Source organism: Esox lucius, chromosome 5 (genome assembly GCF_011004845.1).
Source record: "Esox lucius isolate fEsoLuc1 chromosome 5, fEsoLuc1.pri, whole genome shotgun sequence".
NCBI classification, from domain to species: domain Eukaryota; kingdom Metazoa; phylum Chordata; class Actinopteri; order Esociformes; family Esocidae; genus Esox; species Esox lucius.
This window is the reverse complement of record NC_047573.1, coordinates 2,533,555-2,561,367: the sequence shown is the minus strand read 5'-3', so window position 1 is coordinate 2,561,367 and position 27,813 is coordinate 2,533,555. Positions and strand designations below refer to the sequence as shown.

Sequence of the window (27,813 nt, the reverse complement as noted above, 5' to 3'; positions counted from 1 at the left end):
CAGAATATGTATTCAGATGTTAATTTACTATAAACTATAGTTGACAAAAGAAAATGTTTCTCTGCTCATATAAATGACCACTATTAAACCACTATTAACACCTCCCATACACAAATACAATGTGGGCTACATAACGTTTATTAAGGTAATGAAAGCGTACTCTAGTGAATCCCAAACAAGCCCCGCTGTTCAATTACCTTTATTTAAGTGCCTTCCTTAATCATTTGTTGTTAATATACTGTAGCTCTGAAGTGGCAACTAGGTGTTCATTCAGATTAAACAATCGTTTGCCTGGAAATAATGGAGGATGATTTAGGATCCACTTTTGGTTGTCTAACAAGCAAGTTCCCAACTGGCAAGTTGATCCCAGCAAAACATAACAGCAACCGCGTGATTGGTTGTAATGCGATAACGATGTAGTAATAACGATGCAGTAATAATGATGCAGTAATAACGATGCAGTCGAAATAGTAAACTGCTTCCCAAGCCAGAATCAAAGTTCATCCGAGCTCAGCCTTCCGCTGCACAAATCGCTAGTCAATGCTACGTATCGTTTTAAATGAATGAGAGCTGAGCGAGTGGCTTGGTTGTTGTATCATGACCTGTATCAGTGAGAGCTGGTGCTGCCATCTTTGCGTCCTTTGTTGACACTTGCTACTAGAGAAAAAGTAATGCTACGTACAGATACGTAGGTTGCACTGAGGGAAATTGAGCAACGCTTTATTTATTTGAAAAATAACTAGTAAGGGGTTACTTAAATTAAACAACTAACGCGTTACATCACTCGTTACATTTAAAAAGTCTGGCTAGTAATCGGACTAATGTAACGCATTATACCCAACACTGCAGATGACAGACAGACGATAGACGGACAGAGACAGACAGACAGAGACAGGCAGGCAGACAGACAGAGACAGGCAGGCAGACAGACAGAGACAGACAGGCAGGCAGACATGCGTTTGTCATTTCTTTAGCCCAAATAGTTTGATGGTAAGTGCTGCTTGAATACATTGGGGAGACAAAGGTGATTCTGGGGTGATGTCAACATAGATGGGTCAACATGTTTGAGGTGTTAGCAGCTGTGTAAGCTACTTCCAACAAGCAGTAGGGACATAAACATCTGGTAAACCAAAGCTGGGAATCATTTACTGTAGGTTTTCTTGGCGGGATCCTAATGTACCTGTACACTCAGAATGGTTTTGTTCGCCAATGACAACATTTTGCTCACTGAATACTCCCAATGCAAATGGATCTTCAGTAACATGAGGAAACGTGAGCCTCTATCAATTTATCTTTATTCATTTTCCCAAAACATCCAGGCGGCAGGCAGAAACGGACTCTTGTAGAGAGTCTGCATGCAAAAAATATAACAGCGACATGTCCTTTCCTGACAGGTTCAGATTGTCATCAGATGTAGATACAACTGTCCAGATTCACCCAGGTTGTTGGAGTGGTTGCCCTCCCCATCAAAGTCCCCCGGTCAGCACAGCCTGATTGTACACGTTAGCAGTTTGTGCTAATCTCAAATCATATCTTTCTGTCTTTTTTCACTTCTAATAGCGCAGCGATAGCTAGAACAGCTCTGATCTGGGTAAAAAGTAACTAAACACTATGCCATGAGGATTCACGGGGATGCATGAGGATTCACGGGGATGCATGAACATTCACGGAGATGCATGAACATTCACGGAGATGCACGAGGATTCACGGGGATGCATGAAGATTCACGGGGATGCATGAACATTCACGGAGATGCACGAGGATTCATGGGGATGCATGAAGATGCACAGGGATGCACGAGGATTCATGGGGATGCACGAGGATTCATGGGGATGCACGAGGATTCATGGGGATGCACGAGGATTCATGGGGATGCACGAGGACACTAGAATGTTGGTTTATCAAGACCACAACTCGCCACTGTAGAACTAGCTGTTCCTCAAGTTCAGCTGACAAAAGAAGTGCAGAGAGGTAGTGGTTGAAACAGAGTAGCCTTTTAAGTTTTGTAATGGATTTATTCAAGATGGATTCAACGCAGCAAACTATGTTTTTGTATTTTTTTCACGATTATCAGCACGGGGGTTGTATGTAGGCTATATCTGTATGGGGGTGTGTGTGTGTGTGTGTAGGCTATATCAACACGTGTGTGTGTGTGTGTGTGGGGTGATACCCCCGTGTTGATATAGCCTACAACTCTCTCTGTCTCTCTCTCCCTCTTTGTCTATCTCTCCATCCCTCACCCTCTCCATCCCTCACCCTCTCCATCCCTCACCCTCTCCATCCCTCACCCTCTCACCCTCTCCATCCCTCACCCTCTCACCCTCTCCATCCCTCACCCTCTGGCCAAGCTGTGATATAGGATTCCTCTGCAGGTCGTTGTCTGCATTGGGAATCAGACTTGCTGGGGAGGTTTTACAGCCCATTCCAGAGCTGCTCCGCTGTGGTCCAGTTACACACCAGTGCTGAAACACAGCCCCCTACCCTTCTGTCCTGCTGGACATGGTGTGTGTGTGTACACGTGTGCACGTGTGCGTGTGGAAACATGGTATGCCATGTGCATCTGGTCGCCTGGTGAAGAGGGGGAGAGAGCCAGTCACCAGGAGGTATTAGTGCCTCCAGGAGCATATGTGTCCGTGTGAGGGCAGGAGGCACTCAGGGAGGGGGTGGGGGCAGGAGGCACTCAGGGAGGGGGTGGGGGCAGGAGGCACTCAGGGAGGGGGTGGGGGCAGGAGGCACTCAGGGAGGGGGTGGGGGGAGCACATGCTGAGGCGGGTTTAGACTATCTGGGTTGTCGTTTTGACATCCTGTTTTCTTTATGTTGCTACGTCAACAGCCTCGGAGCTAGTCACTGCTCCCCCGTCCACCCACCCTCCCTCCATTCCACTCTCTCCCCCGTTCTCTCTCCATCAAAAGGCCGTCCTATCTGAATGTGCATGACGAGAGCTATAGCTAACACCACTGTTATTAGTATGACTGATACACAACAATGAAACCAAGAATTCAATACCAGGGAACCAGAATACGTCACAGATGAGATGTTCAAATATGTTCAATTTATGTTTACACACCAAATACATTCCGATTAAAACGCCTCCATACATCCTCCAATCCTGTGTAAGCAGCATATCACACTGATCTAACCCTGCTCTCCGATTACACACACTTCCAACACTGAACGTAGTAATTTGCAAGTCTGCTTAACCTCACGGTAACCACTTAACCCAGAACTAGGCCACAGCTTGGAGAAACAATCTCTGCTGGCATATGTACTCTTAAGTCTGCTTCTTATAAACAACCCAATGAGTTTGCTTGAGGGAACATGCAACATCTATACCATGTTAACCCCCTGCTGACCCTTAATTCCTTATGCCAAATCCTAAACAAATCCCTCCAACCTAAATACAATCTTTAATCAGTTAATGCACATCTTTCCCTAAGATAAAGCTGGTCTACAGCAAAACACCTCCAAACGTATGTTACATCTTTCTATCTTAATTCATCCATATTTGGCGACTGAATATTTATTTCTTAATTCAACAAGGCAGGTAAAATAAACAGACTGAGAAAATCAATAATAGAGTAACAGAACACACCCAAGTACCACCATTTTCCTACGAGTAACAGAACACCAATGTGTTACCCATAGTAACAGAACACCAATGTGTTACCCATAGTAACAGAACACCAATGTGTTACCCATAGAAACAGAACACCAATGTGTTACCCATAGAAACAGAACACCAATGTGTTACCCATAGAAACAGAACACCAATGTGTTACCCAGAGTAACATAACACCAATGTGTTACCCAGAGTAACAGAACACCAATGTGTTACCCAGAGTAACAGAACACCAATGTGTTACCCAGAGTAACATAACACCAATGTGTTACCCAGAGTAACAGAACACCATATATCTATCACGAGTAACAGTGTGTTTTGTATTTTTGTGTGTGTTTGGAATTGGTGTGTGTGTATGCATTTGGCATGGGTGTGTGTGTGTGTGTGTTTGGCATGGGTGTGTGTGTGTTTGCTATGGGTGTGTGGGTGTGTGTGTTTGGTATGGGTGTGTGTGTGTGTGTGTTTGCTATGGGTGTGTGGGTGTGTGTGTTTGGTATGGGTGCGTGGGTGTGTGTGTTTGGTATGGGTGCGTGGGTGTGTGTGTTTGGTATGGGTGCGTGGGTGTGTGTGTTTGGTATGGGTGCGTGTGTGTTTGGTATGGGTGTGTGTGTGTTTGGTATGGGTGTGTGTGTGTTTGGTATGGGTGTGTGTGTGTTTGGTATGGGTGTGTGGGTGTGTGTGTGTTTGGTATGGGTGTGTGGGTGTGTGTGTGTTTGGTATGGGTGTGTGGGTGTGTGTGTTTGGTATGGGTGTGTGTGTGTTTGGTATAGGTGTGTGGGTGTTTGGTATGGGTGTGTGTGATATATTTGTGTCAATGTGTGTGTATATGTGTGTATTCCCCAGGGATGATTGGTAATGAACAAGCAGCAGGGTGACACACACACATGCTGGTAGCAGAAACACCTGTGACACTCTCACAGTGGGCACAGGGTCAGAACGAAAACACAACTCCTTTAGCAGCCAGCACACACACACACACACACACACACAGGACTAAGATCATCCTGGCTCCCTTTCTAAGTCAAAACCTAGAATGAGGCTGTTAACAATGAGACCTCCATGTTAAAAAGAGTTGGCTGATAGTTTAAAACATCACACCTTGTTCACAGGGCTCACATTTCACTGCCTCAAGATCTCAGAAAGGATTCAATTGGATCCCAACCAGTATAAAGAACTGACTTTACATTTTGCAAATGAAAGGCTAATTGGAAAATTATACATAATGTCTAGAATTAATACAAAAATAACTAATGAGGAGAGGTCTGCACACTCCAGAGTTAGTAATTAGGTGAACCACATCTGGTAGCTAAAGCAAGTCAACCAGTTCAATGACTCCCAGGACTGTAATGTCATGAGCATTGTTACTCCTAGTGATGTCATGAGCATTGTTACTCCTAGTGATGTCATGAGCATTGTTACTCCTAGTGATGTCATGAGCATTGTTACTCCTAGTGATGTCATGACCAATGTTACTCCTAGTGATGTCATGAGCATTGTTACTCCTAGTGATGTCATGACCATTGTTACTCCTAGTGATGTCATGAGCATTGTTACTCCTAGTGATGTCATGACCATTGTTACTCCTAGTGATGTCATGACCAATGTTACTCCTAGTGATGTCATGAGAATTGTTACTCCTAGTGATGTCATGAGCATTGTTACTCCTAGTGATGTCATGAGCAATGTTACTCCTAGTGATGTCATGAGCAGTGTTACTCCTAGTGATGCCATAGCTGAGTAACACTGCTCATGACATTACAGCAGCGCCCCCAATGCAGCACCCCTTAGCCCCCCATCACAGACCTAGCACCACTTAGCCCCCCTAACACAGACCTAGCACCACTTGGCCCCCCCATGGCAGATTTAGCACACCCTGACGAGATTCGTAGACACTGTTAGCTTTTGTCTGCTACTGAGGCACGTGGTTTGTCTGTCGGGGAGCTGTTCAACACTGCGCCCCTCTCAGCTGTCACCAGCACCCCTGATCGAAGCATCTCCCAGTGGCTATGTTGTTACTTAAAAATATTCAGTGGGAACCCAATGATACCAATCCAACATGCTGGTCCTTCCTCATTTATTTCTGAATTCAGTGCAGCGGCTTGGTCTCTTCAGGACCAATAGAACGCTCACAGACATGAACTGTGCTTCTCCACGGCAACCATACACCTGTTATGTCAGTGGTCAAAACATTTCACCTTCGTGCAAAGGGGAGCAGCACATTGAAATGCTATTGTGTCAATAATTTTCACCAAAGTCTTGCATACTAACAAGCTAAAACCTCAATTAAATCTTGAAAAACTGATTTTGTTCATTTGATGGTAAAAATCTTGAGGAGAAAAAAAACTTAATTAGGCCCCCTTTACAAAATCCCCAAAACAATACAGTTGTCCCCAGAGGATACGATGAGAGAATTAAAAGCTTTCCTGAACAGCAGCTTCAAATAAGGACAGAGTCTATGGCCTTCACTGTCTGGAGGTATGTTTCACAGACGCGAAGCCAAGCAAATAAATGTGTGTCCACTCTTTCATGAGTGAAGTGGAATCCTTTAAGATGTGCGTGCATGAGTCTGTGTGTAGCCTGCACTCAGTCATTCCTAGTCAACGAGTAAGTCCCACTGGCTAAAAACAGCTGCGACCTGATTCCCTAATCCCAGATATGTTCACTTTGACTAAGACAGAGACAGTGTAACTGGACTGCTCTACCTCTGACCCGGTACGTAAACCAGGTCTCAAACCAAAACCCGGCCCCAGGAACAGCAGCTTTCTTTGGCCGGAGGCAGCTTGATGAACGGGTACTCCTCTGGGATGGGGCCATTAACGCCAGCTCCTCCGGTTAACGTCAGGAGACGTCATTAGCACTACTCCTTCTGAAGGACGGTTTGAAGAAAACATTGACAACTATCATAATCCCCAAACACTGCAAAACACACATCTACTTGAAAACACCACCTATGGAAAAATAAATATGAAGGAATGTAAATCAACCAGCTGGTTCATATGTTCCATTACAACAACAAAATGACAAAACAGTGTGCAAACAACCATGCTGTCACAGACAAAAACACTTCGGCAGCCAATGACAGCCTTCAGAACCTTGCTAACGCCTAATCAAATAGCCACACTGGATGCAACAGACCATTTTGTGTACGTCTGGTCCTCTAGCACAAACAGACAACAAAGACTGTGTCCAAAATGGATCCCTGTTCCCCAACACAGGCAGCCCAGCGCTGGTATTAGTAAACTTATTTCAAATCAACACATTTTCACATTGGTCTTTCGACTCAGGAACCTGATTTGGAGAGGTGCGATGTAATTGGTCGAAAGGCCAATGAGCGGATGAAAGGTCAGAACCGGGCTGCCGGTGTAAACACGGCCCGTAGTGCTGTATTTTGAGAGGGGAACCATTTGAGAGCCAAACTGCGATGGGAATGATTGACTGATCCATTGATTCGATGACTACATGACGTTTGGCGTAAAGAACAATCGCGGCACACTGATACAGCATGAGTACCTGAGTCTGATAGACATCCTCTGCAGCTGTTGGTCTCTGTTGGGGTCAAATATAATGTTCAGGAGAGGTGCGTGCACACACGCACGCACGCACGCATTTGACATTAACACAAACATCACAAAAAGTTTTTACTTGTAATGCAAAAGGGATCCCAACATTTCTGATAGGCGGCCCACTGATCTGAATGGATGAAGTGCTCAGTAGAACCGCTATAACTGGGCCAGATGTAGGGGTTTTACCACTGTGACTGCTAGGGGGACATTCTTACTCAGATCTCATATTAGCGTGTCATAACTAGGTCTGTTTTAATGCCTGGAACAATTAGCAAAAGAGTCCTCGCTTCTTCTTAAAAAAATTAAAATAAAAAATCTGCCATCTGATCAGTACACCTGCTGAATCTGCCATCTGATCAATACACCTGCTGATTCTGCCATCTGATCAATACACCTGCTGAATCTGGGTAATTGCTTGTTTATTCAATGATCTCTCCAGGTCATTGTTGAAAATCACAATTGGTTCACAACTGACATCCCTAGTTAAATTACAGTATAAAATACAATTTTCATCATTGGTACACTTCAACTATGAGAGACAAAATGAGAAAAGAAAATCAATTTTTTATGAATTTATGGTGGAAAATAAGTATTTGGTCTATAACAAAAGTTAATCTCAATACTTTGTTATATACCTTTTGTTGGCAATGACAGAGGTCAAATGTTTTCTGTAAGTCTTCACAAGGTTTTCACACACTGTTGCTGGTATTTTGGCCCATTCCTCCATGCAGATCTCCTCTAGAGCAGTGCTGTTTTGGGGCTGTCGCTGGGCAACACAGACTTTCAACTCCCTCCAAAGATTTTCTATGGGGTGGAGATCTGGTGACTGGCTAGGCCACTCCAGGACCTTGAAATGCTTCTTACGAAGCCACTCCTTCGTTGCCCGGGCGATGTGTTTGGGATCATTGTCCTGCTGAAAGACCCAGCCATGTTTCATCTTCAATGCCCTTGCTGATGGAAGGAGGTTTTCACTCAAAATCTCACGATATATGGCCCCATTCATTCTTTCCTTTACACGGATCAGTCGTCCTGGTCCCTTTGTAGAAAAACAGCCCCAAAGCATGATGTTTCCATCCCCATGCTTCACAGTAGGTATGGTGTTCTTTGGATGCAACTCAGCATTCTTTCTCCTCCAAACACGACGAGTTGAGTTTTTACCAAAAAGTTCTATTTTGGTTTCATCTGACCATATGACATTCTCCCAATCCTCTTCTGGACCATCCAAATGCTCTCTAGCAAACCTCAAAGGGGCCTGGACATGTACTGGCTTAAGCAGGGGGACACATCTGGCACTGCAGGATTTGAGTCCCTGGCGACGTAGTGTGTTACTGATGGTAGTCTTTGTTACTTTGGTCCCAGCTCACTACAGGTCATTCACTAGGTCCCCCCGTGATCATTTTGACCCCACAGGGTGAGATCTTGCGTGGAGCCCCAGATCGAGGGAAATAATCAGTGGTCTTGTATGTCTTCCAATTTCTTAAAATTTTCTAAAAATTACCTATTGCAAATTCAGTCTTCCCAGCCTGGAGGAGGTCTACAATTTTGTTTCTCGTGTCCTTTGACAGCTCTTTGGTCTTGGCCATAGTGGAGTTTGGAGTGTGACTGTTTGAGGTTGTGGACAGGTGTCTTTTATGCTGATAACAAGTTCAAACAGGTGCCATTAATACAGGTAACGAGTGGAGGACAGAGGAACCTCTTAAAGAAGAAGTTACAGGTCTGTGAGAGCCAGAAATCTTGCTTTTTTGTAGGAGACCAAAAACATATTTTACAGAGGAATTTACCAATAAATGTGATTTTCGGGATATTTTTTTCTCATTTTGTCTCACATAGTTGAAGTGTACATATGATGAAAATTACAGGCCTCTCTCATCTTTTTAAGTGGGAGAACTTGCACAATTGGTGGCTGATTAAATACTTTTTTGCCCCACTGTAAACTGACACACCTGATTAAATTACAGTATAAAATAAACTTTTTTAAAAACGAGAAAATATCCTCTCAGCCGCATGGCAAAAATCTGTTCTGTATTAACAAATGCACGAAATGTTTCCTACAAACAAATATCATTTTAAATGTCAATCCTTTTTAGACAGACAGTCTGGGATTCTTTGATTAACTATGGTTCACTTGCACATGCTGTCAAAATTGACACAAGAATGTCCAGTGTATGGAACATCCAAACAGTTAAAACAAAGACTAAGCAGAACCATCAGAGACTAAACAGAACCATCAAAGACTAAGAAGAATAATCAAAGACTAAGCAGAACCATCAAAGATGCAAGTGGCTGTTCATTTAGTCTTCGCCAGGTTCTGATTAAAACATAAGGGTTCAATTTAAAACATCTTGAAGGCCCTCCTCAACTTCCTCTCAACCCTCAGCCACTTCCTGTCTTTGGCTAAATCTCTCTGTCTCTGTGCTCCCTCCCTCCCTCCCTCCCTCTCCTTCCTCCCTCACTCTCCTGTCTTCCTCTCTACCTGAGTGGAGTGGCTAATTCCCTCTGTTTCTCTCTCACCTACTTCACTGTAGATTTCTCTGAGTGGAGTGGTTTTCTACGCTGGATTTCCAGTCAGACAGATACACAGGGATATGAAGCCACTGAAGTGTGGTGCCTGCTGTCGCTTTCATGTGCCTCTCATCCTTCCATGTGTCAGTGTGCTGTCACAGACTAGATGAGAGAATACAACTGTACAGAAACAAGGGCAAAGCCACCCGGTCCTGTGAATCCCTTAAACAGCGTGTAGCATTGCTGGTGGAAACTTATTGCATCAGTCAGGCTGCAGAAATGCAACAGGGTTGGGTTTTACACATGAAGCTGATAACTCCTGTTATAGTCTGATGATTTAGTAATGAGATCTGGATTTACTCTGAACACCGGACAAAGACGACGTGTGATTTCACAACTAAAACCAGTCAGTCAGTCAATCAGTCAGTCAGTCGGCAGTCAGTGTAGAAGACAGGGACTGTCTGTTGCAAAATGTTCCTCTTGTCTAAGCATGTTGGGGGCTTATGAGAGAGAGATGGAGAGCAAGAGAAGAGTAAATAGATGGAGGGAGTGGGAGAGACAGAGGTGCAACAGAGGGAAAATTGCTGAATAATTCCCAAAAGCCGTAATGAAGATATTAGCTACTAGCGGTTGGTGGGCTGAGAGCTCAAAGCTAATCGTGTGATTACGTTTGAAGTAGCTACCCTTGTTACAGTGGATTAGAAGGAGTGGCTAGACTACATCATAATAAAAGGACATATTTTGACTGCCTGTCTGCCTGCCTGTCTGCTTGCCTGCCTGCCTGTCCCGATATGGAAGGACCTACAGTTCACAACAGTGAGAGAGACAACATGGAACTGATTCAGAGTAAATGGTTGAGGTTGATAATATCTTGTCACTATACCCACCAAGCTGTTATTTACTTCAGATCAATTCAACTGAAAGGGAATTTCATGGGATTTATTTACATTGACAAAGCAAGTGGAAATACAATTTTAAAAGACGTTGCTATCTCCTAACGCAACAGTCAGCCCTGTGACAGCAGGAGAAACTAGACTGCTAAAACTAAAACTGGATCATTTATAACAAGCAATATTCAAAGCGCACTGTCCCCGTAAATCACCAAGTAACAAAATGAAGCACAGCGATCACAGGAGAAACCATAAGGCCAGAGAAACAATCTGAACAGGTTTTGGTCAGGCTGTGCCGAACTGACCGACTGCTAACCGCTAAGAGTTTGGCAGAAAACGTTGTCTAAAATACGGTCAACCACGTGAAGCGGCGGCGTGGTTATACGGTGTACCGATCCTACTGGAACATACGGTCAACCACGTGAAGCGGCGGCGTGGTTATACAGTATACCGGTCCTACTGGAACAAACGGTCAACCACGTGAAGCGGCGGCGTGGTTATACAGTATACCGGTCCTATAGGAACAAACGATCAACCACGTGAAGCGGCGGCGTGGTTATACAGTATACCGGTCCTACTGGAACAAACAGTCAACCACGTGAAGCGGCGGCGTGGTTATACAGTATACCGGTCCTACTGGAACAAACGACTGCTTTACGGCATCCCGTCTCTTAACTGCCCCACGGGGGGCCATTTGGAAGGCATGTACCCCCAGGGTACAATGAAGGAAAAAAAAACGCTTGATCACCCTCCCTCCCCAAAGGGTACAATAATGCCCATGACGCCTCCCCTTCCAACCCCCTGCCACGTCAGTGAATGTACCCCCACAAAGACACCCCTTAAACGGCCCTCTAAAGGGCTGTCACCTCTTCTGCTCCTTTTCACAGCTTCACACTCGCTGCCATTCACAGCAGTCCACTTCACCAGCCACCCAGGCCCAAATGGCATCCTATTCCCTCCCTAGTACACTACCTTTGACCAGGGGCAGCAGAAAATAGGGGCACTACTAGAGGCTATGCTCAACAACTCAGTGCCCTATTCAAGCCAGCCAGTATGTCTTTGAGCTTCCTGACACTCTCCCTCATCCCTCTCTCATCCCTCTCTCATCCTTCCCTCACTCCCCCTGCATGTCTCAGGGCTCTGTTCAGTTTCCCTCCCTCTCCTCTCCCTCCCGTCCCTCTCCCCCTCTCCCCTCCTCTCCTCTCCCTCCCTCCCCACTCCTCTGCCTTGCAAGTCACTGCACAATACACATCAACTATTCAGTGGTTCTCTTGGTTTCACAGGAGAAAGCACAGATAGGATGTATATGTATGTATATGTGTGTGGATGTATGTGTGTTTGTGTCAATCACAGTTAGGATATGTATGTATGTGTGTGTATGTGTGTGTATGTGTGTTTGTGTCTAACACCGATAGGATGTGTGTGTATGTGTGTGTGTGTCACAGAGTCATGGCTAATGGGCTACTGCTGTCCTCTTGCCACAGGCTCCTCTCCTCCTCTCTCTGTCTCACTCACACTCTCTATCTGCCCTCCGTCATTCTCTCCACACTCTCTCCCTCTCTCTAGGTCCTCTCATGCTTTACTCTCTCTCTCTCTCCATCTGAACACTCAGACAATAGCGAGAGAGAACAGGAGGGTTAAGCCTTTAAAAGAAGGGAACTTTGTTCATAGAGCCAGCAGAGAAGACAAAATGCACTCTCACACACACACACACACACACACACACGTTTGGATCAGAGGGAGAGAAAGAAGAAACAGCCAAGCTTGACGTTAAATGTCTCTGACTTCCCTGCCTCATAAACAAGGACCCGGCTTTTCTGTTGCTGCTCAGGGGTTAAGGACAGAGAGGAAACTGCTGCTAAATGGTTAAGAGGAGGAAAGGAAAGAGAGGGGGGCAGTGAAAGAGGGGGAGAGGGGGAGAGAAAAACCAAATGCTTTATCTCCTCACCTCAGTAGTGTGCTGCAGCTGCCGTTATTGATGTGTCCTCTCTCTTCCTGTCTAGTGATCCATCGCTCGCTCTCCCAATACACACATCACACAGAAGCAGGCACAGACACATCGCCAGGAGGGAGAGACACGAGGGAGAGAAACGCAGGCAGGCAGCTCACATTTCAAACTTGGAAGTGGGGTGGTGCCTAATGTGCTAGCCAGCCTGTATCCTGGCCCGGGTCCAGAGTCAGGAAGAAAAAGGAAGCCTCAATCAATTCACTCCAAGCAGCGGCGTTGGTTACAGACAGGGAGCAGCACTCCGGCTCGATTGAAGGGCAAGGCAGTGCTCCTGGATGGGTGGAATGAGCCGTGATTTCAGACCCTTCTCATCAGCCGGGCGCTTCACGCCACTGACCTAATCCAGAGAACTAGTTATCCTAATTAGTGGCCGGGGAGGACTCTGGGTAGAGGAGGCACAGGCAGGGGACAGAGAACCAGACGCCTTGTATAGTTCTACATCCCCCAGGCACTACTGTCAACCAGCGCCCCGGCCAGGGGCAGTGCACTAGACTGAGAGTAGGGAGCCATTTGGGATGAAGGCTGACTTCCTGATATGCGGAGTGGGGGCGGAGTGGGGGCGGAGTGGGGGCAGGGTGAGCTCCCTGGGCCAGACATGGTCATCAGGGGGGAGGGGTGGTGAGCTTGGTCTCTCAACACCAGCAGAATGATCACCGGGCATGGTTTGACTACATGTTTACACAACAGAGGCGCGTAAACGCAATCAGAGGAGAGCCCCACCTCTGATTGGCCACCTCCTGCTTTCACTCAGCATCACAATAAATCACACCTTTCGGCTATTTGGATGAAGTCTGAGCAATGAAGCCACATGGCCCATGGAGTCCTGTGTACCTAAAGCTGACTGACTGAATTGAGACTGTGCCCGTGAATTGGTTCACTTCCAGATTTGCATGAATTTCAAGATGGACATTGACCACAAACATAATTAACTCCATCATCAGCAGTAGGAAGGTTAGAAGTGAGGAAGAGAGAGAATAATATAAAAATATGTCATATCTACTTAAAAAATTGACTTGTTTGATTCACTTTGTTTTGACTTCTGTTATTTATTGTAGGTTTTAATATTATTGTTAATAATGTTATTTTCTACTTGCTTTGGTAATGTAAACAATGTTTTCCCATGCCAATGAAGTCATAAAATGTAATCGAAATTGAATTTAGAGAGAGGAAGAGAAAAAAGGAAGGAAAATCTAGGAAAGAAAAAGGGAATAAAGAGAGGAATGAAGGTGTCCAACCATCCTGTAGGTGGAACCACCATGTCTCACGTCCCCAGGCACCTCCTGGAAGACCAGCTGAGACGAGAGCATGACGCTGATTTACAGTCCTATATTAGAAGTTATTGATCATGGCTGACCTGAAATATTGACCTCCTGTATGGCTGGGAGACAGACAGGGACAGACAGACAGGGACAGACAACAGAGACTGACAGACAGGGACAGACAGACAACAGAGACTGACAGACAGGGACAGACAGAGAGACAGAGAAAGTCCCAACAGTAGACATGTTGATTTACAGCCTTCACTAAAGATGAGGAACTATTTCCTCACAATAGGACTTTTGTTGCAGAAAATCTTTTGTTGCAGAAATAAAATGCGTCAGCAACATCAGTTTGAAAGTGAAACCTGATTAATTGTCTGTGATCTTATTTATCAAGTAAATTGGATTAGAACGTGTTTGAGAATTTTCTGTGATTGTATAACGAGATTTAGGCCTTGTTTTAATATCTCAGACTTAAAGGTATAGTTTGGGATATTCTCAGAGAGTGTCTTTTATCTTCTCCACAGTCAGATTAGGTTGTGGATAAAAAAATTATTAGAAATTGGAAATAGTGTTAGCTCAATTGCTAAATAGCATTAGTGCAAAGATGGGACGTTTATGTACAGTACAAGTTAAAACTGGTTCACAAAACAAACTTTCTTCATACTAGACACAGAGAGATGCAGTGCCTTCGGAACGTCTTCAAACACCTTCCCTTTCTCTCTAGGCGGACTCCAATAAAGTTCTAGAAACATCTCAAAGCATTGGATTATCAAAGCACACAGGATACACCTGAGCTCAATTTGGAGTGCCATAGCAAAGGGGTATAAAAACATAAAAAATTTACATGAAAATAATTCTGATGTTTATTATTCTTTAAAATGGCAAAAAATGCTAAAAACATGTTTTTCTTTTTTTTTTTGTAGATTAAAGCAAAAAATATTTGCTAAAATAAAACCCCCACAAAAAAAAAAACAACACAAAAAAAAACACACACAAAAAAACCCACAAAAATTGGAGAGAGTGGAAAGATCTACATTTTCCGGGGGCATTCTATCTCTGTATTTCTGAGAAAATATAATGTTTTGCTTCATACTGAACACGAGAAAGACACAGATATATGTACAAGTTAAGCTGACCTTTGAAAAGTGGATAAAGGGCTTCACTGTCAAAATCCTGACCACCAGTCTCAAATTAGTTTCCCATTGCATTCACCCTGAGATAGATCTCCAGTTCTCAGAGACAGTCTTGAACTCCATCCAACTCTCTGACGCTCAAATATGGGTTTAGGCCACCAACAATGTTTTCAGACATCCCATGTAATTTTCTATTTAGGAGAAGCCACAGCTGAACTGTCCTTAACCCCATGCAGACCCAGAGTGGAATGAGCAGCTTGGCTATGGCAGAGGGATAGAGTACTATTCACAGAGTATGACACCCCTTCAGGCTTGTGTGGATATGATCCTCTCACTTACTGCTATTCAACAAGACTATTTCACCCCTTGATGGCAACACGCCGGACAGGAGAGCCAACTAGACACCAGGAGGATATAGTGAGGGGAGGGGATTTAACCAGGAGGATATAGTGAGGGGAGGGGATTTAACCAGGAGGATATAGTGAGGGGGAGGGATTTAACCAGGAGGATATAGTGAGGGGAGGGGATTTAACCAGGAAGATATAGTGAGGGGGAGGGATTTAACCAGGAGGATATAGTGAGGGGAGGGGATTTAACCAGGAAGATATAGTGAGGGGGAGGGATTTAACCAGGAGGATATAGTGAGGGGAGGGGATTTAACCAGGAAGATATAGTGAGGGAAAGTCTACATTGCCTTGTAAGTGCCTCAGAGGTTTCATTAAATGTGGAATTTTCCCACTTATCTTCATATCATCCTCCACATTCTTAAAGGGATTTGTTTTATTGTTGTGAAATGAATCAGTATATTAAAATACAAAACTAAAATATCAGAATTGAGTCACCACACCACTCTTAACTAGAGCAACCAATCACTTTTAAAATTACACCTGTGTTCATTTGTAAAGATTCACATGAATTAATTCAGCAAATAAATAAATTCTGTAGTTTATACATGTTCTCTCTGTGGGGTAGTCCAAACTGTCAGCCTTGAGCACCAAGGTGCTTTCGAGAAAAACTCAGAGACAAAGTTGTGGGAAAAAACAGTTTAGGGGATGGGGTCAAACTTTTTGATGGCCTCCAATATACCTTGTAGCATGGGTCAAGATGATTATTACCAAGTGAATGGTATATGGCACCACCAAGACCTAGCCTACATCATGCCGTCCCTCCAAACTGGATGACCGAGCAATTAGGAGACTGGTCAGAGAGGCTACGAAGGGGCTAATGGCAACTTTGACAGAGCTACAGTCTTTTATGGCCAAGACCGGTCAAGTCTGCATATAACAACAATATTCCAAAAACTCCATATGCAGTGGGGAGAACAAGTATTTGATACACTGCCGAATTTGCAGGTTTTCCCACTTACAAAGCATGTAGTGGTCTGTCATTTTAAAAACCAGAAAATCACATTGTATGATTTTTAAATAATTAATTTGCATTTTATTGCATGACATAAGTATTTGATCACCTACCAACCAGTAAGAATTCCGGCTCTCACAGACCTGTTAGTTTTTCTTTAAGATGACCTCCTGTTCTCCACTCATTACCTGTATTAACTGCACCTAAAACATTAGTAACACACTACGCCTTCATGGATTACAATCCTGCAGCACACGCAAGGTCCCCCTGCTCAACCCAGCGCATGTCCAGGCCCGTCTGAAGTTTGCCAATGACCATCTGGATGATACAGAGGAGGAATGGGAGAAGGTCATGTGGTCTGATGAGACAAAAATAGAGCTTTTTGGTCTAAATTCCACCTGCCGTGTTTGGAGGAAGAAGAAGGATGAGTACAACCCCAAGAACCGTGAAGCATGGAGGAGGAAACATCATTCTTTGGGGATGGTTTTCTGCAATAGGGACAGGACGACTGATGGGTCGTGGCCGGGTCTTCCAGCATGACAACGACCTGAAAGACACAGCCAGGGCAACTAAGGAGTGGCTCCGTAAGAAGCATCTCAAGGTCCTGGAGTGGCCAAGCCAGTCTCCAGACCTGAACCCAATAGAAAATCTTTGGAGGGAGCTGAAAGTCCGTATTGCCCAGCGACAGCCCCGAAACCTGAAGGATCTGGAGAAGGTCTGTATGGAGGAGTGGGCCAAAATCCCTGTGTGTGCAAACCTGGTCAAGAACTACAGGAAACGTATGATCTCTGTAATTGCAAACATAGGTTTCTATAGCAAATATTATGTTCTGCTTTTCTGGTATATCAAATACTTGCAATAAAATGCTAATTAATTCCTTAAAAATCATACAATGTGATTTTCTGGATTTTTGTTTTAGATTCCGTCACTCACAGATGAAGAGTACCTATGAAAAAGAAAACTGCAAAATCGGCAGTATATCAAATACTTGTTCTCCCCACTGTATCTTGCCAGTATGGTGGGGAGACGAACAGGAAGCCATTACTCCTGGAAGCCAATCCAGAAAGCCAATCCAGAAAGCCAGTCCAGAATCAGATTTGAAGCATAAACGCTCAGAGGCAGCCATGCGGCAAAAGAAACGGAACTTTTTCGCAAAGAGTATAAAAAAACAACAAAAAAGAGTTAGGTTTGCTGTACACCAAAGGTGGCAAATCACCCAAATGACACACATCCTACTGTAAAGCATGGCAGGGGCAGCTTCATGTTGTGGGGAGGTTTCTCACTGTCAGAAATGAACGAAGCAATGTAAAAAAATTACTTGGGCTGAAACTGTAACAGACTTTCAACTTTCAGCATGAAGCAGAAGAACAGATAACTCATCAATTGCATTGATAGATTCCTTTGTCCCCCAGATTTAATACTTTGTTAAGCTGAATCATCTGAGGTGGCTGATTTTTCCAAAAGCAATATTCATATGATTTATTTTATTCTTTGAAACACACATCTCGAGAACGGCAAGTCTAAGGACATGAGATGTACATGGAGTAACACCATTCCACTCTGACCTCGGAGGGTCTGCTGGTTTTTGTTCCTACCAGGTAGATTACTGCCCTTCCCTGGTGTTCCTGGTCTCAATTAGAGATCTAGGATGAAAACTAGAAAGACCAGGTTAAACAGACCTTTGGACAAACTAAGATCATATATGAAAAACAGCTAATATTGTAATCTCACTCATGTTTAATTCAATATCAGGGATATCCCGTGGGTAATATTGTCATAACACTTTGGTACCTGAGAAGAACGAGTTGTGATGATCCTAAAGAAGTGAACGGGCTGACTGATAAGGCAGGTTTTAAAAAATCTCTGTTGTACAAAGAGAGACACAAAACATTTAACATTCCATCAAAAACCACCTCCTGCACTATTCATGCTTGGGCTGGTTTTCTGAAACCTGGAAACCCACTTGCAGCTTCTAACTCACACCTTAAAATCTGTTGTTGAAACAACACAATAAGGCAACAAAGGACCTAACACAGTACTAGTGCTATCCAGAGAGAGAGAGAGAGAGAGAAGGAAAGATAGACGAAGAGGGAGAGAAGGAAACACAGAAAGAAGGGGACAAACGAGATAAAGAAAGATAAGGAGAGAAAAAGGATGTAGAGAAAGAGAGAGAGGGAAAGGGAGTGAGCAAGGTAAAGAGAAAGATATATGATAGAAAAGAAAAGGTTATTTTGGATGTCTTGGAGGAACAATGACAACACATGGGAATGTGGCATTCAATGAAAAAGGCCATGGGAACATAAAGATAAGCTGTGCGAATTGGATTTCTTCAAAATACATTAAGTGCAGATTTTCAGTCAACAAAGAAAAAAAATCAAAATAACAAAAAGGGTATTTAAGTATCAACTGCCTGTCGGCCTCTAAAACATGCCCTCCCTCTCCCCCTCTAAAACAGAGGAATTCCAAGTGCTCACTGAAGCACAGCAATTTGGAATGTGCCACTCTGACCCAGATGGAGGGAGAATCATGATCAAGCGTTTTGTCTAAACATTCGTACCGGACTGTACCATTCCCCTGAGCCAGAACAGGGGTGGTCTGGTGTGATAACAAGTGTTATTTTCCTTGCTGATGAGATAGAACCCCCATGGTCTGTGAATTATAACGTAGCCTGACACGGACAGAGACCAGGCCCTCATCTGAAAAGGCATCCAAATCCGTATCCAGCGCACTACTTTCCACCAGGCCCCAGATTGGCACCCCATTCCTTACCGGTGATTCTGATGTGGTAAACTGCTTGGACGCCATGTGGAGATACCCAACATAAGCCCGGTAAATGTATCTATCCAGGGGTGCAGCTGACTGGATCTCTCCCAAATGGCTCACTATTCCCTACACAATGTAGTGCATTATTATTTCTACAGCCCTGGGCAGGTTTCGTTGATAAGTAAGGACAGGGTGTGATTTGGGCCACACCCCTGCTGTATTTCCTCAACAGAGGGAATGACTGATCCTCTGTCTGGTCCCTTGAAAGCAGCTGTGTATAAGATTACAAGCAGAACAGAGGCTGCGATACGCTTTGTGCTGTACTAGGAAAGTATACATTCCAAATGTCACCCTATTCTACTCTAGTGAGCTACTTGAACTGGAGCTGAGCAAGCCTTGTCAATAGTCCAGTGAATAGGGAATATGGTGCCATTTGGGATTCAAATCACGCCATGAAAGACCAATAGATTAAACAAACTATTCATAAAGAAATCACAACTGGTCTAATAGATCCACCTCTTCTCCTAGTCTTTACTGGTCTGCTGGATCCTCCTTTTCTCCTAGTCTTTACTGGTCTCATAGATCCTCTTCTCCTCCTAGTCTTTACTGGTCTGATGGATCCTCCTTCCCCTGGTCTCTACTGGTCTGATGGATCCTCCTCCCCCTGGTCTCTACTGGTCTGATGGATCCTCCTCCCCCTGGTCCCTACTGGTCTGATGGATCCTCCTCCCCCTGGTCTCTACTGGTCTGATGGATCCTCTTCCCCCTGGTCTCTACTGGTCTGATGGATCCTCCTCCCCCTGGTCTCTACTGGTCTGATGGATCCTCCTCCCCCTGGTCTCTACTGGTCTGATGGATCCTCCTCCCCCTGGTCTCTACTGGTCTGATGGATCCTCCTCCCCCTGGTCTCTACTGGTCTGATGGATCCTCCTCCCCCTGGTCTCTACTGGTCTGATGGATCCTCCTCCCCCTGGTCTCTACTGGTCTGATGGATCCTCCTCCCCCTGGTCTCTACTGGTCTGATGGATCCTCCTCCCCCTGGTCTCTACTGGTTTGATGGATCCTCCTCCCCCTGGTCCCTACTGGTCTGATGGATCCTCCTCCCCCTGGTCTCTACTGGTCTGATGGATCCTCCTCCCCCTGGTCTCTACTGGTCTGATGGATCCTCCTCCCCCTGGTCTCTACTGGTCTGATGGATCCTCCTCCCCCTGGTCTCTACTGGTCTGATGGATCCTCCTCCCCCTGGTCCCTACTGGTCTGATGGATCCTCCTCCCCCTGGTCTCTACTGGTCTGATGGATCCTCCTCCCCCTGGTCCCTACTGGTCTGATGGATCCTCCTTCCCCTGGTCCCTACTGGTCTGATGGATTCTCTTCCCCCTGGTCTCTACTGGTCTGATGGATCCTCCTCCCCCTGGTCTCTACTGGTCTGATGGATCCTCCTCCCCCTGGTCTCTACTGGTCTGATGGATCCTCCTCCCCCTGGTCCCTACTGGTCTGATGGATCCTCCTTCCCCTGGTCCCTACTGGTCTGATGGATCCTCTTCCCCCTGGTCTCTACTGGTCTGATGGATCCTCCTCCCCCTGGTCTCTACTGGTCTGATGGATCCTCCTCCCCCTGGTCTCTACTGGTCTGATGGATCCTCCTCCCCCTGGTCTCTACTCTGGCCCCACCCCAGAGAACAGCAACCACCAGTTCCACTCGGCGGCTCTACGGCCCACCTGAAAATGAGCATGCAGCTTCAACAACAACTGGCCTGTTCTCTGCTCTGTTCAAGCCATGACACATCCTCCATGAGATCAGCTACCCAAGAACAGACACTGGGTCAGTCAGCCTGGTTGAGGCAAGACTGTTTGAGCGCTGTGCCATGTTTGAGCACATCCTTTTTACCAATATGCCCCAACTCAGACTGGATGATTTGGTGAAGAAACAGTTAACCGCACATTCAGACAACCAGCAGCAACAACCATGCAACTGGCTATGATTTCTTAGACTCACTCAGATTCACTTTCCCTTTTTTCACTGCTCATGTCATTTTCCCTCAAATTTTATTCATGGTGAAAAGGAAAGTCGAGTTCTGATGAAGAACATGCACCAGGTATTACATTTTCCAGTTAAAACAATTCAACAACATACCATGTTTCAACATGTTGGACATTTATTAATATTTAATCATAAAAAATAGACTCCCTACCCTTTCAGAATACCAATTATTTGGTGTAAAATCATCCCAAATAAGCTCATTCATACGATTCTGTTAAGTATTTTATGTTATTATATGGTTATTGTGATTATATCCGAGTTTAATGACAGGCACCGTAAGGGCACCTAAGAGATCTCAGGGTCTTCACTGACCAGTAGTAGGAGACCCAATGATGAACCATGCAGGAAGTTTGATACAGTATGTATCTGGTAAATCACAAAAAAAAAGTAAACATTCTAAACTTGAATCGGTGTCACTGTAGTTGCATGACTCATTGTGTCTCTAATGTGTGGGGTGTAGTCACTGCCTCTTTAGATGTGTGTGTGTGCGCGTGTGTGTGTAAGGGAGCCTCTTTAAGGACTGGATGAAGTCCAGGAAGCCTGGCAGACAGAGCTAAATAAATTACTGTTAAAACAACATTATGCAGAGAACACTGTATTAAATTAAATCTGTCCTCTCTTCAATCTCTCTAAGCTCTTCCTATTTTTCTCTCCTCTCCATCTCCTCTGTTTCTTCCTATCCCTGCAATCTCTTCGCTAAGATGGCATTTCTCTGTTGATCTGTTCTCTGTAAGAGATTAGGGAAGGAGGAGGTTGTGGAGGAGTGGAGGAAGAGTTACAGAGGGAGAAAGAGGAGGTAGAGCGGGAGGAGGAGGATGTGGAGAGGATTACACTAGACATGTCTGTGTTTGGTGTCGGATGGCCGACCCGTTGCCACGCCGACAAGTTGCCGCCATCACGGCCCTGTCATCTGATTAACTCCCTTTCTCTGTCGCTCAGCAACAGCCCAGCTGGAAGTCTTTCTCTAGGCAGGCAGACGGGCCCTGGGGCCCAGGTCTGAGAGACCGCTCAAGAGCCTGTCTCTCTTTATCCCACTCTCAGTGTGTGGCCAAAGGAATACAAGATCCACTAAACTGAATGAAGCCAGTTCACTGAACATTAACTTCGATGGGGATGTCCAGTCAGGTAATTACCACAGAGTAGGTTAGAGGACGCATCCCACAGTATTTCCCATGATGCAGTCTATGATTGCATGGACACCGCCATTGAAGGCACCGGCTATTTTGAGTTATTTACTCGGGTGGGGCTTCAAGCGAAATCATCCCTGATGACCTGGTTTGACCTAGCCTCTTAAAACAGGCCTAGAATGTCGCTTTTTTGTCAGTAACGTCTCAAAACACATTAACCCAATCAAATTAATTGCTTGGGCTAACGCCTCAAAACACATTAACCCAGTCTAATCCATTGCTTGAGGGGCGCTTAAACAGGTACTCATGAGAATAATGCCTTCAGTGCAACAGTAGCTAGCTACGTGAAGATCAGCAAAATCGCAAAAAATAAAACCCCACTGAAATCTGTGGAGTATGTCGCATTTGTGGAAAACCATATCAGTCTTTGAGAAACAACCTTTTCCCAGGTAAATTGTCGTTATTGCGACCGGAGTACACACTCACGTTAGAAGATAGACAGTAACAGGACCGGTTATGCTGAATGGATGGTTTTCTAAAGTGGAATGAGGCTCCTGTCACAGACTTCTGCTAAAATGTAAAATAAGTATGGATGAGGTAGAAAGAATTAGCGCTTTGTGAGGCGAAAAGGCAAATACTAAACTGAACGAAAAGAGGTGGTGTGGCAGTCTCGACCCCCAGTTTTGACCTGTGTATGCTACAGCAATTCCTTTTGCGTTCAGAACACGAAACTGATCCCCGATCATCTAAATCCGAAGAGTAACCACTAGCATCATCGACCTATCCGTTTTCACTTCCAATACTGTCGGCCATGCTTGATAAATTAAACTTTTACAATGGCCTGTAGGAAGGCACGCCAAAACATCATTTATTTTCAGAACAGCATTTAAGCAGAGAAGTTGTAACGGCTTTATTGACTTGATCTTATGAATAGAGCACAGTTCTTCCAAAACAGAATGAGGTTTTTCCTCCATCTTTGCTTTTCAGACATGTTGCAATTTAGGTAGGAACTTAAAACTTTCATGAAATGTGTTCTATCCAGTTCAAAGCAATAGTGAAACCACGCTAAGCCCGCCTTCAACAAGCCTGTGAGTGGAGGCTTATTTGAAAACTAACATCCAATAGATTTTTTTTAATGGGCAAGTTTCCAGACCTTCAAGGAGGCCAGACGAGAGTGAAGATGTGGCCTCGCGAGACTAGGTTTGACCTAACTCCAACACGGTCCTCAGGGACAACCAGCCAATGAAAATCCCACCCAGTTAACTGGGTCAAGAGGGAGGCTGAAGTGACGACTGGTTTGGAGATGTCTACCCTAAAACTGCTCTTAGGCTAATAGAGCCGTCTAACCTAGACTGTACTAGTATATAGCATCTCTAAGAATGGCCTTTCTCAGCTCTCTGTCTCTCCCTGGATGCTACAACGTGGCCACGGAAATAATAGAATGGAAGGGAAGGGACAAAGACACATCACATAGTACACTGGAATGGAGATGTCTGTTCTGGATGTCATATTTCTATTAGTGTGGTCTCTCCCTTCGTCTCTCTCTCTCTTGGTCTCTCCTCTCTTTTGTGCTGCTTAACAATGCAGCTTTATTATGGTAGAGAAGGTCAGCAAATGCATGGCGTAAAATAACCTCTGCAGTGTTTTGAATACGAGTGGACAAATATGTCATCACAGATTGTGTTGGTGAGTGTTTCAGTCTGAATTCAATGGTACATAATATATATATGCATGTCCATACACTAATTTGACATGAAATAGTAGTATGGGAAAATCACTGGGCTGGTTTCTCTCTCTCTCAAAGTCTCTGTCGTTATCTCTCCATCTCATTCTACTGCTTTGCAAATAACTACTGTAGCAGAAAATGATTCCAACATGTAGTCAATGGTTGATATTCCATTATTTTATGAAGTGAGAGTTGATATGGAGTTAAATAGTGTCCTGAGGGAAAGAAAACAGACTCTCTCCTATGGTGGATCAGGAGATTAATTGGATGGGAAAATCCACACATTCTTCAATATGGAGTCTGTTAATATTTGCACTTCATGTAATTTGGTCTGGTCTTATATCTTGTACTACTAGAGTACTCAGATACTGACCACGCCTTCCCAATACAGCAAATAGCATCAGATTTAAAGCAGACAGGCAAACCAGACAGGATCCTAGTGGATGTGACTAAGGTCAGACTGGTCCCTAGTGGATGGGACTAAGGTAAGACAGGTTTCTAGTATATGTGGCTGTGACTAAGGTCAGACTGGTCCCTAGTGGATGTGACTAAGGTCAGATTGGTCCCTAGTGAATGTGACTAAGGTAAGACAGGTTTCTAGTATATGTGGATGTGACTAAGGTCAGACAGCTCCCTAGTAGATGTGGATGTGACTAAGGTCAGACAGCTCCCTAGTAGATGTGGATGTGACTAAGGCCAGACAGGTTCCCAGTAGATGTGGATGTGACTAAGGTCAGACAGCTCCCTAGTAGATGTGGAGGTGACTAAGGTCAGACAGCTCCCTAGTAGATGTGGATGTGACTAAGGCCAGACAGGTTCCCAGTAGATGTGGATGTGACTAAGGCCAGACAGGTTCCCAGTAGATGTGGACGTGACTAAGGCCAGACAGGTTCCCAGTAGATGTGGATGTGACTAAGGCCAGACAGGTTCCCAGTAGATGTGGATGTGACTAAGGCCAGACAGGTTCCCAGTAGATGTGGATGTGACTAAGGCCAGACAGGTTCCCAGTAGATGTGGATGTGAACAGAGTCACTGTGGCCTAATGACCCGGTTCAGGACGGCCTGGTCTTACCTGCTGATTTAGGGGTGAACTTGTCTCTGTTGGCAGCACACACCGCCAGGACCCTGTAGCCCAAGTCCAGGTCAAATCCCTGTTGCGCTGCCACTCGACTCACCACCTAGACAGAGATAAACACAGACAACAGGCTGGTAAAGAGACTGAAAAACATCAAGAAAAGGGAGGAGAAGAACACTGAGCGAGGCTGTGTAGACAAAATGCTGGCAGGGGCAGAGTTGTGGTCAGCAAAGAACAGCAAAAATACAATACACATCCAACTGAAACTGATCCTACTGAAACTGATCCTACTGACTAAAAGAATATGACATTATGAAGATACACACAAAATATCCCTTCAAAATAAATCCCTAATTACACATGTATGCAGTGTCATGGCAACGTTAGCTAGCACAGCTTATTAGCAAAAACATGACAGAGTGTACTCAAGACGTTGACTTGAATCCAGGCTATGCGTTTAAGAGTGAGAGGAAGCAACACAACTAACAGATAATGCTTGGACTCCCATTGACCCCGTGCTGGCCTAATGCATGAGTATAAAACCCATGTTAACACAGTCTTATTCTACCTGTCTGCTGTGTGAAGCATAGTGAGAGCGGTAATGTGGCCTTTGACAGAACAGGTAAAAGGGGGTAGCTGAATAGGTTCTGAATAGGTTCATTGTGTTGTTCGTAAATCCAGAAGCAAGTCTACAGACTTTGGGAGAGAGACAAAGAGAGACGGCGCAAGATTAAAAGAGAGAGGGAAGGAGGGAAAAAGAGAGACAGGGAGACTACAGAGCTTTGGTGTCCACTAAGAGAAAGCCCAAGGCACAGCAACAGGCCAAAGCAGCCGTGGTAAATCACTGTGTAAGTGACAGCCACTGCTTTCACCCACACCATTATCTGCCTCCGCCAATCCCTTCCACCTTTGATCTGAAACACATTAAAGTGTCCAGAAACATACCTCTGCAGACATAAGGGTGTAACCAAAATGACACCCTGTTTCCTCTGAAGACGGAAAGGGTGTATCCAAAATGACACCCTGTTTCCTCTGAAGACATAAGGGTGTATCCAAAATGACACCCTGTTTCCTCTGCAGACGTAAGGGTGTATCCAAAATGACACCCTGTTTCCTCTGCAGACGCAAGGGTGTAACCAAAATGACACCCTGTTTCCTCTGCAGACGTAAGGGTGTATCCAAAATGACACCCTGTTTCCTCTGCAGATGGAAAGGGTGTATCCAAAATGACACCCTGTTTCCTCTGCAGACATAAGGGTGTATCCAAAATGACACCCTGTTTCCTCTGCAGACGGAAAGGGTGTATCCAAAATGACACCCTGTTTCCTCTGAAGACGGAAAGGGTGTATCCAAAATGACACCCTGTTTCCTCTGAAGACGGAAAGGGTGTATCCAAAATGACACCCTGTTTCCTCTGAAGACGTAAGGGTGTATCCAAAATGACACCCTGTTTCCTCTGCAGACATAAGGGTGTATCCAAAATGACACCCTGTTTCCTCTGCAGACATAAGGGTGTATCCAAAATGACACCCTGTTTCCTCTGCAGACGTAAGGGTGTATCCAAAATGACACCCTGTTTCCTCTGCAGACGTAAGGGTGTATCCAAAATGACACCCTGTTTCCAATGCAGACATAAGGGTGTATCCAAAATGACACCCTGTTTCCTCTGCAGACATAAGGGTGTATCCAAAATGACACCCTGTTTCCTCTGCAGACGGAAAGGGTGTATCCAAAATGACACCCTGTTTCCTCTGCAGACGTAAGGGTGTATCCAAAATGACACCCTGTTTCCTCTGCAGACGTAAGGGTGTATCCAAAATGACACAGTGTTTCCTGTACTGCACCGTGGGCGGGTTAGATAAGAAAGAGGGCTTCGTTTTAGTCTTTCTCCATCGCTCTCTCTTTAATCTCGATCTCACCATCATTCTATCTTGAATGTCTCTGGCACCCAACAGGGAAGTTTAAGACTACCTCCTGGTGTTCTTTTCTCAGAAGGGCTAGGTCTCGCCCTTTCTGCACAAAAACTTTCATCTCCCTGAAGTATAGTCTAGGCGTGACCCTAGAAATGATGGTAGATCACTGTACATGCATCTCTTTAGCCTTATTTATAGAAGCCCCATTATAAGGATGACAGATGAGTGTGCATTGTCTAATTAAAATCTAAACATGGCACAAAGAAAATGTTTTCCTAACTGGTAATTGCAGTCTGAGGCAAACTGTCAAGCACCTAGTTCTAATTCCAGAGTCATGTAATTGCACACCAGAGTCAGAAACATTTTTGTGGTTTTGTAGCTACAAAGATTCCAAAAACAATATTTTTGGACGGCTCTCAACTGATAACAGTTGTTCTTCATTGTATATGAGGTAGCATCATTCTAAGCTAAGAGGCACTTTAATTTGTAGATTTAGATCCTACTTCTAGAATCAGTACTACTACTTGCGACGTATTTGAATACAGACCTAGAGATCATACCACCATATCCAGGCCAGATCCGGCGTAACTTCTCAGACAGATCGTTCTGGACTACTAGGGACACCACGACCCCTGACCCCTGACCGGGCAGTAAAGTATGTAAGTAGATTAAACTACAGCGGTTGGGGATCTGATCAACCACATCCAGAGCTGTCAGAGGATCTCAATACATTGATTTAGAGCAATGCGAGTCCATATAGCAACCTACTCCCTATACATGGCCCTGCCACGGCTCAGGGCACTCATCTAAAGTAGCACACTACAAAGGGA

The 27,813-nt window shown here is 44.8% G+C and overlaps 1 protein-coding gene across 6 annotated transcripts in view; it reads right to left on the bottom strand.

Annotated features, from left to right (window-relative positions):
- LOC105029863 (zinc finger MIZ domain-containing protein 1) overlaps nucleotides 1–27,813 on the bottom strand; it is a 167,042-nt gene that overhangs the window by 23,339 nt on the left and 115,890 nt on the right. For 4 of the 6 annotated variants that reach the window (XM_020046824.3, XM_020046828.3, XM_020046826.3 and 1 more), the window contains 2 exons: nucleotides 25,068–25,173; nucleotides 7,131–7,166 (listed from right to left, as the gene is read on the bottom strand). In XM_020046824.3, the coding sequence (XP_019902383.2) occupies nucleotides 7,131–7,166; nucleotides 25,068–25,173 (142 nt within the window). Of the gene's footprint in view, nucleotides 1–7,130; nucleotides 7,167–12,523; nucleotides 13,088–25,067; nucleotides 25,174–27,813 lie in introns of those variants that run through there. The other 2 variants (XM_010903419.5, XM_010903423.5) reach the window with 2 other exon arrangements.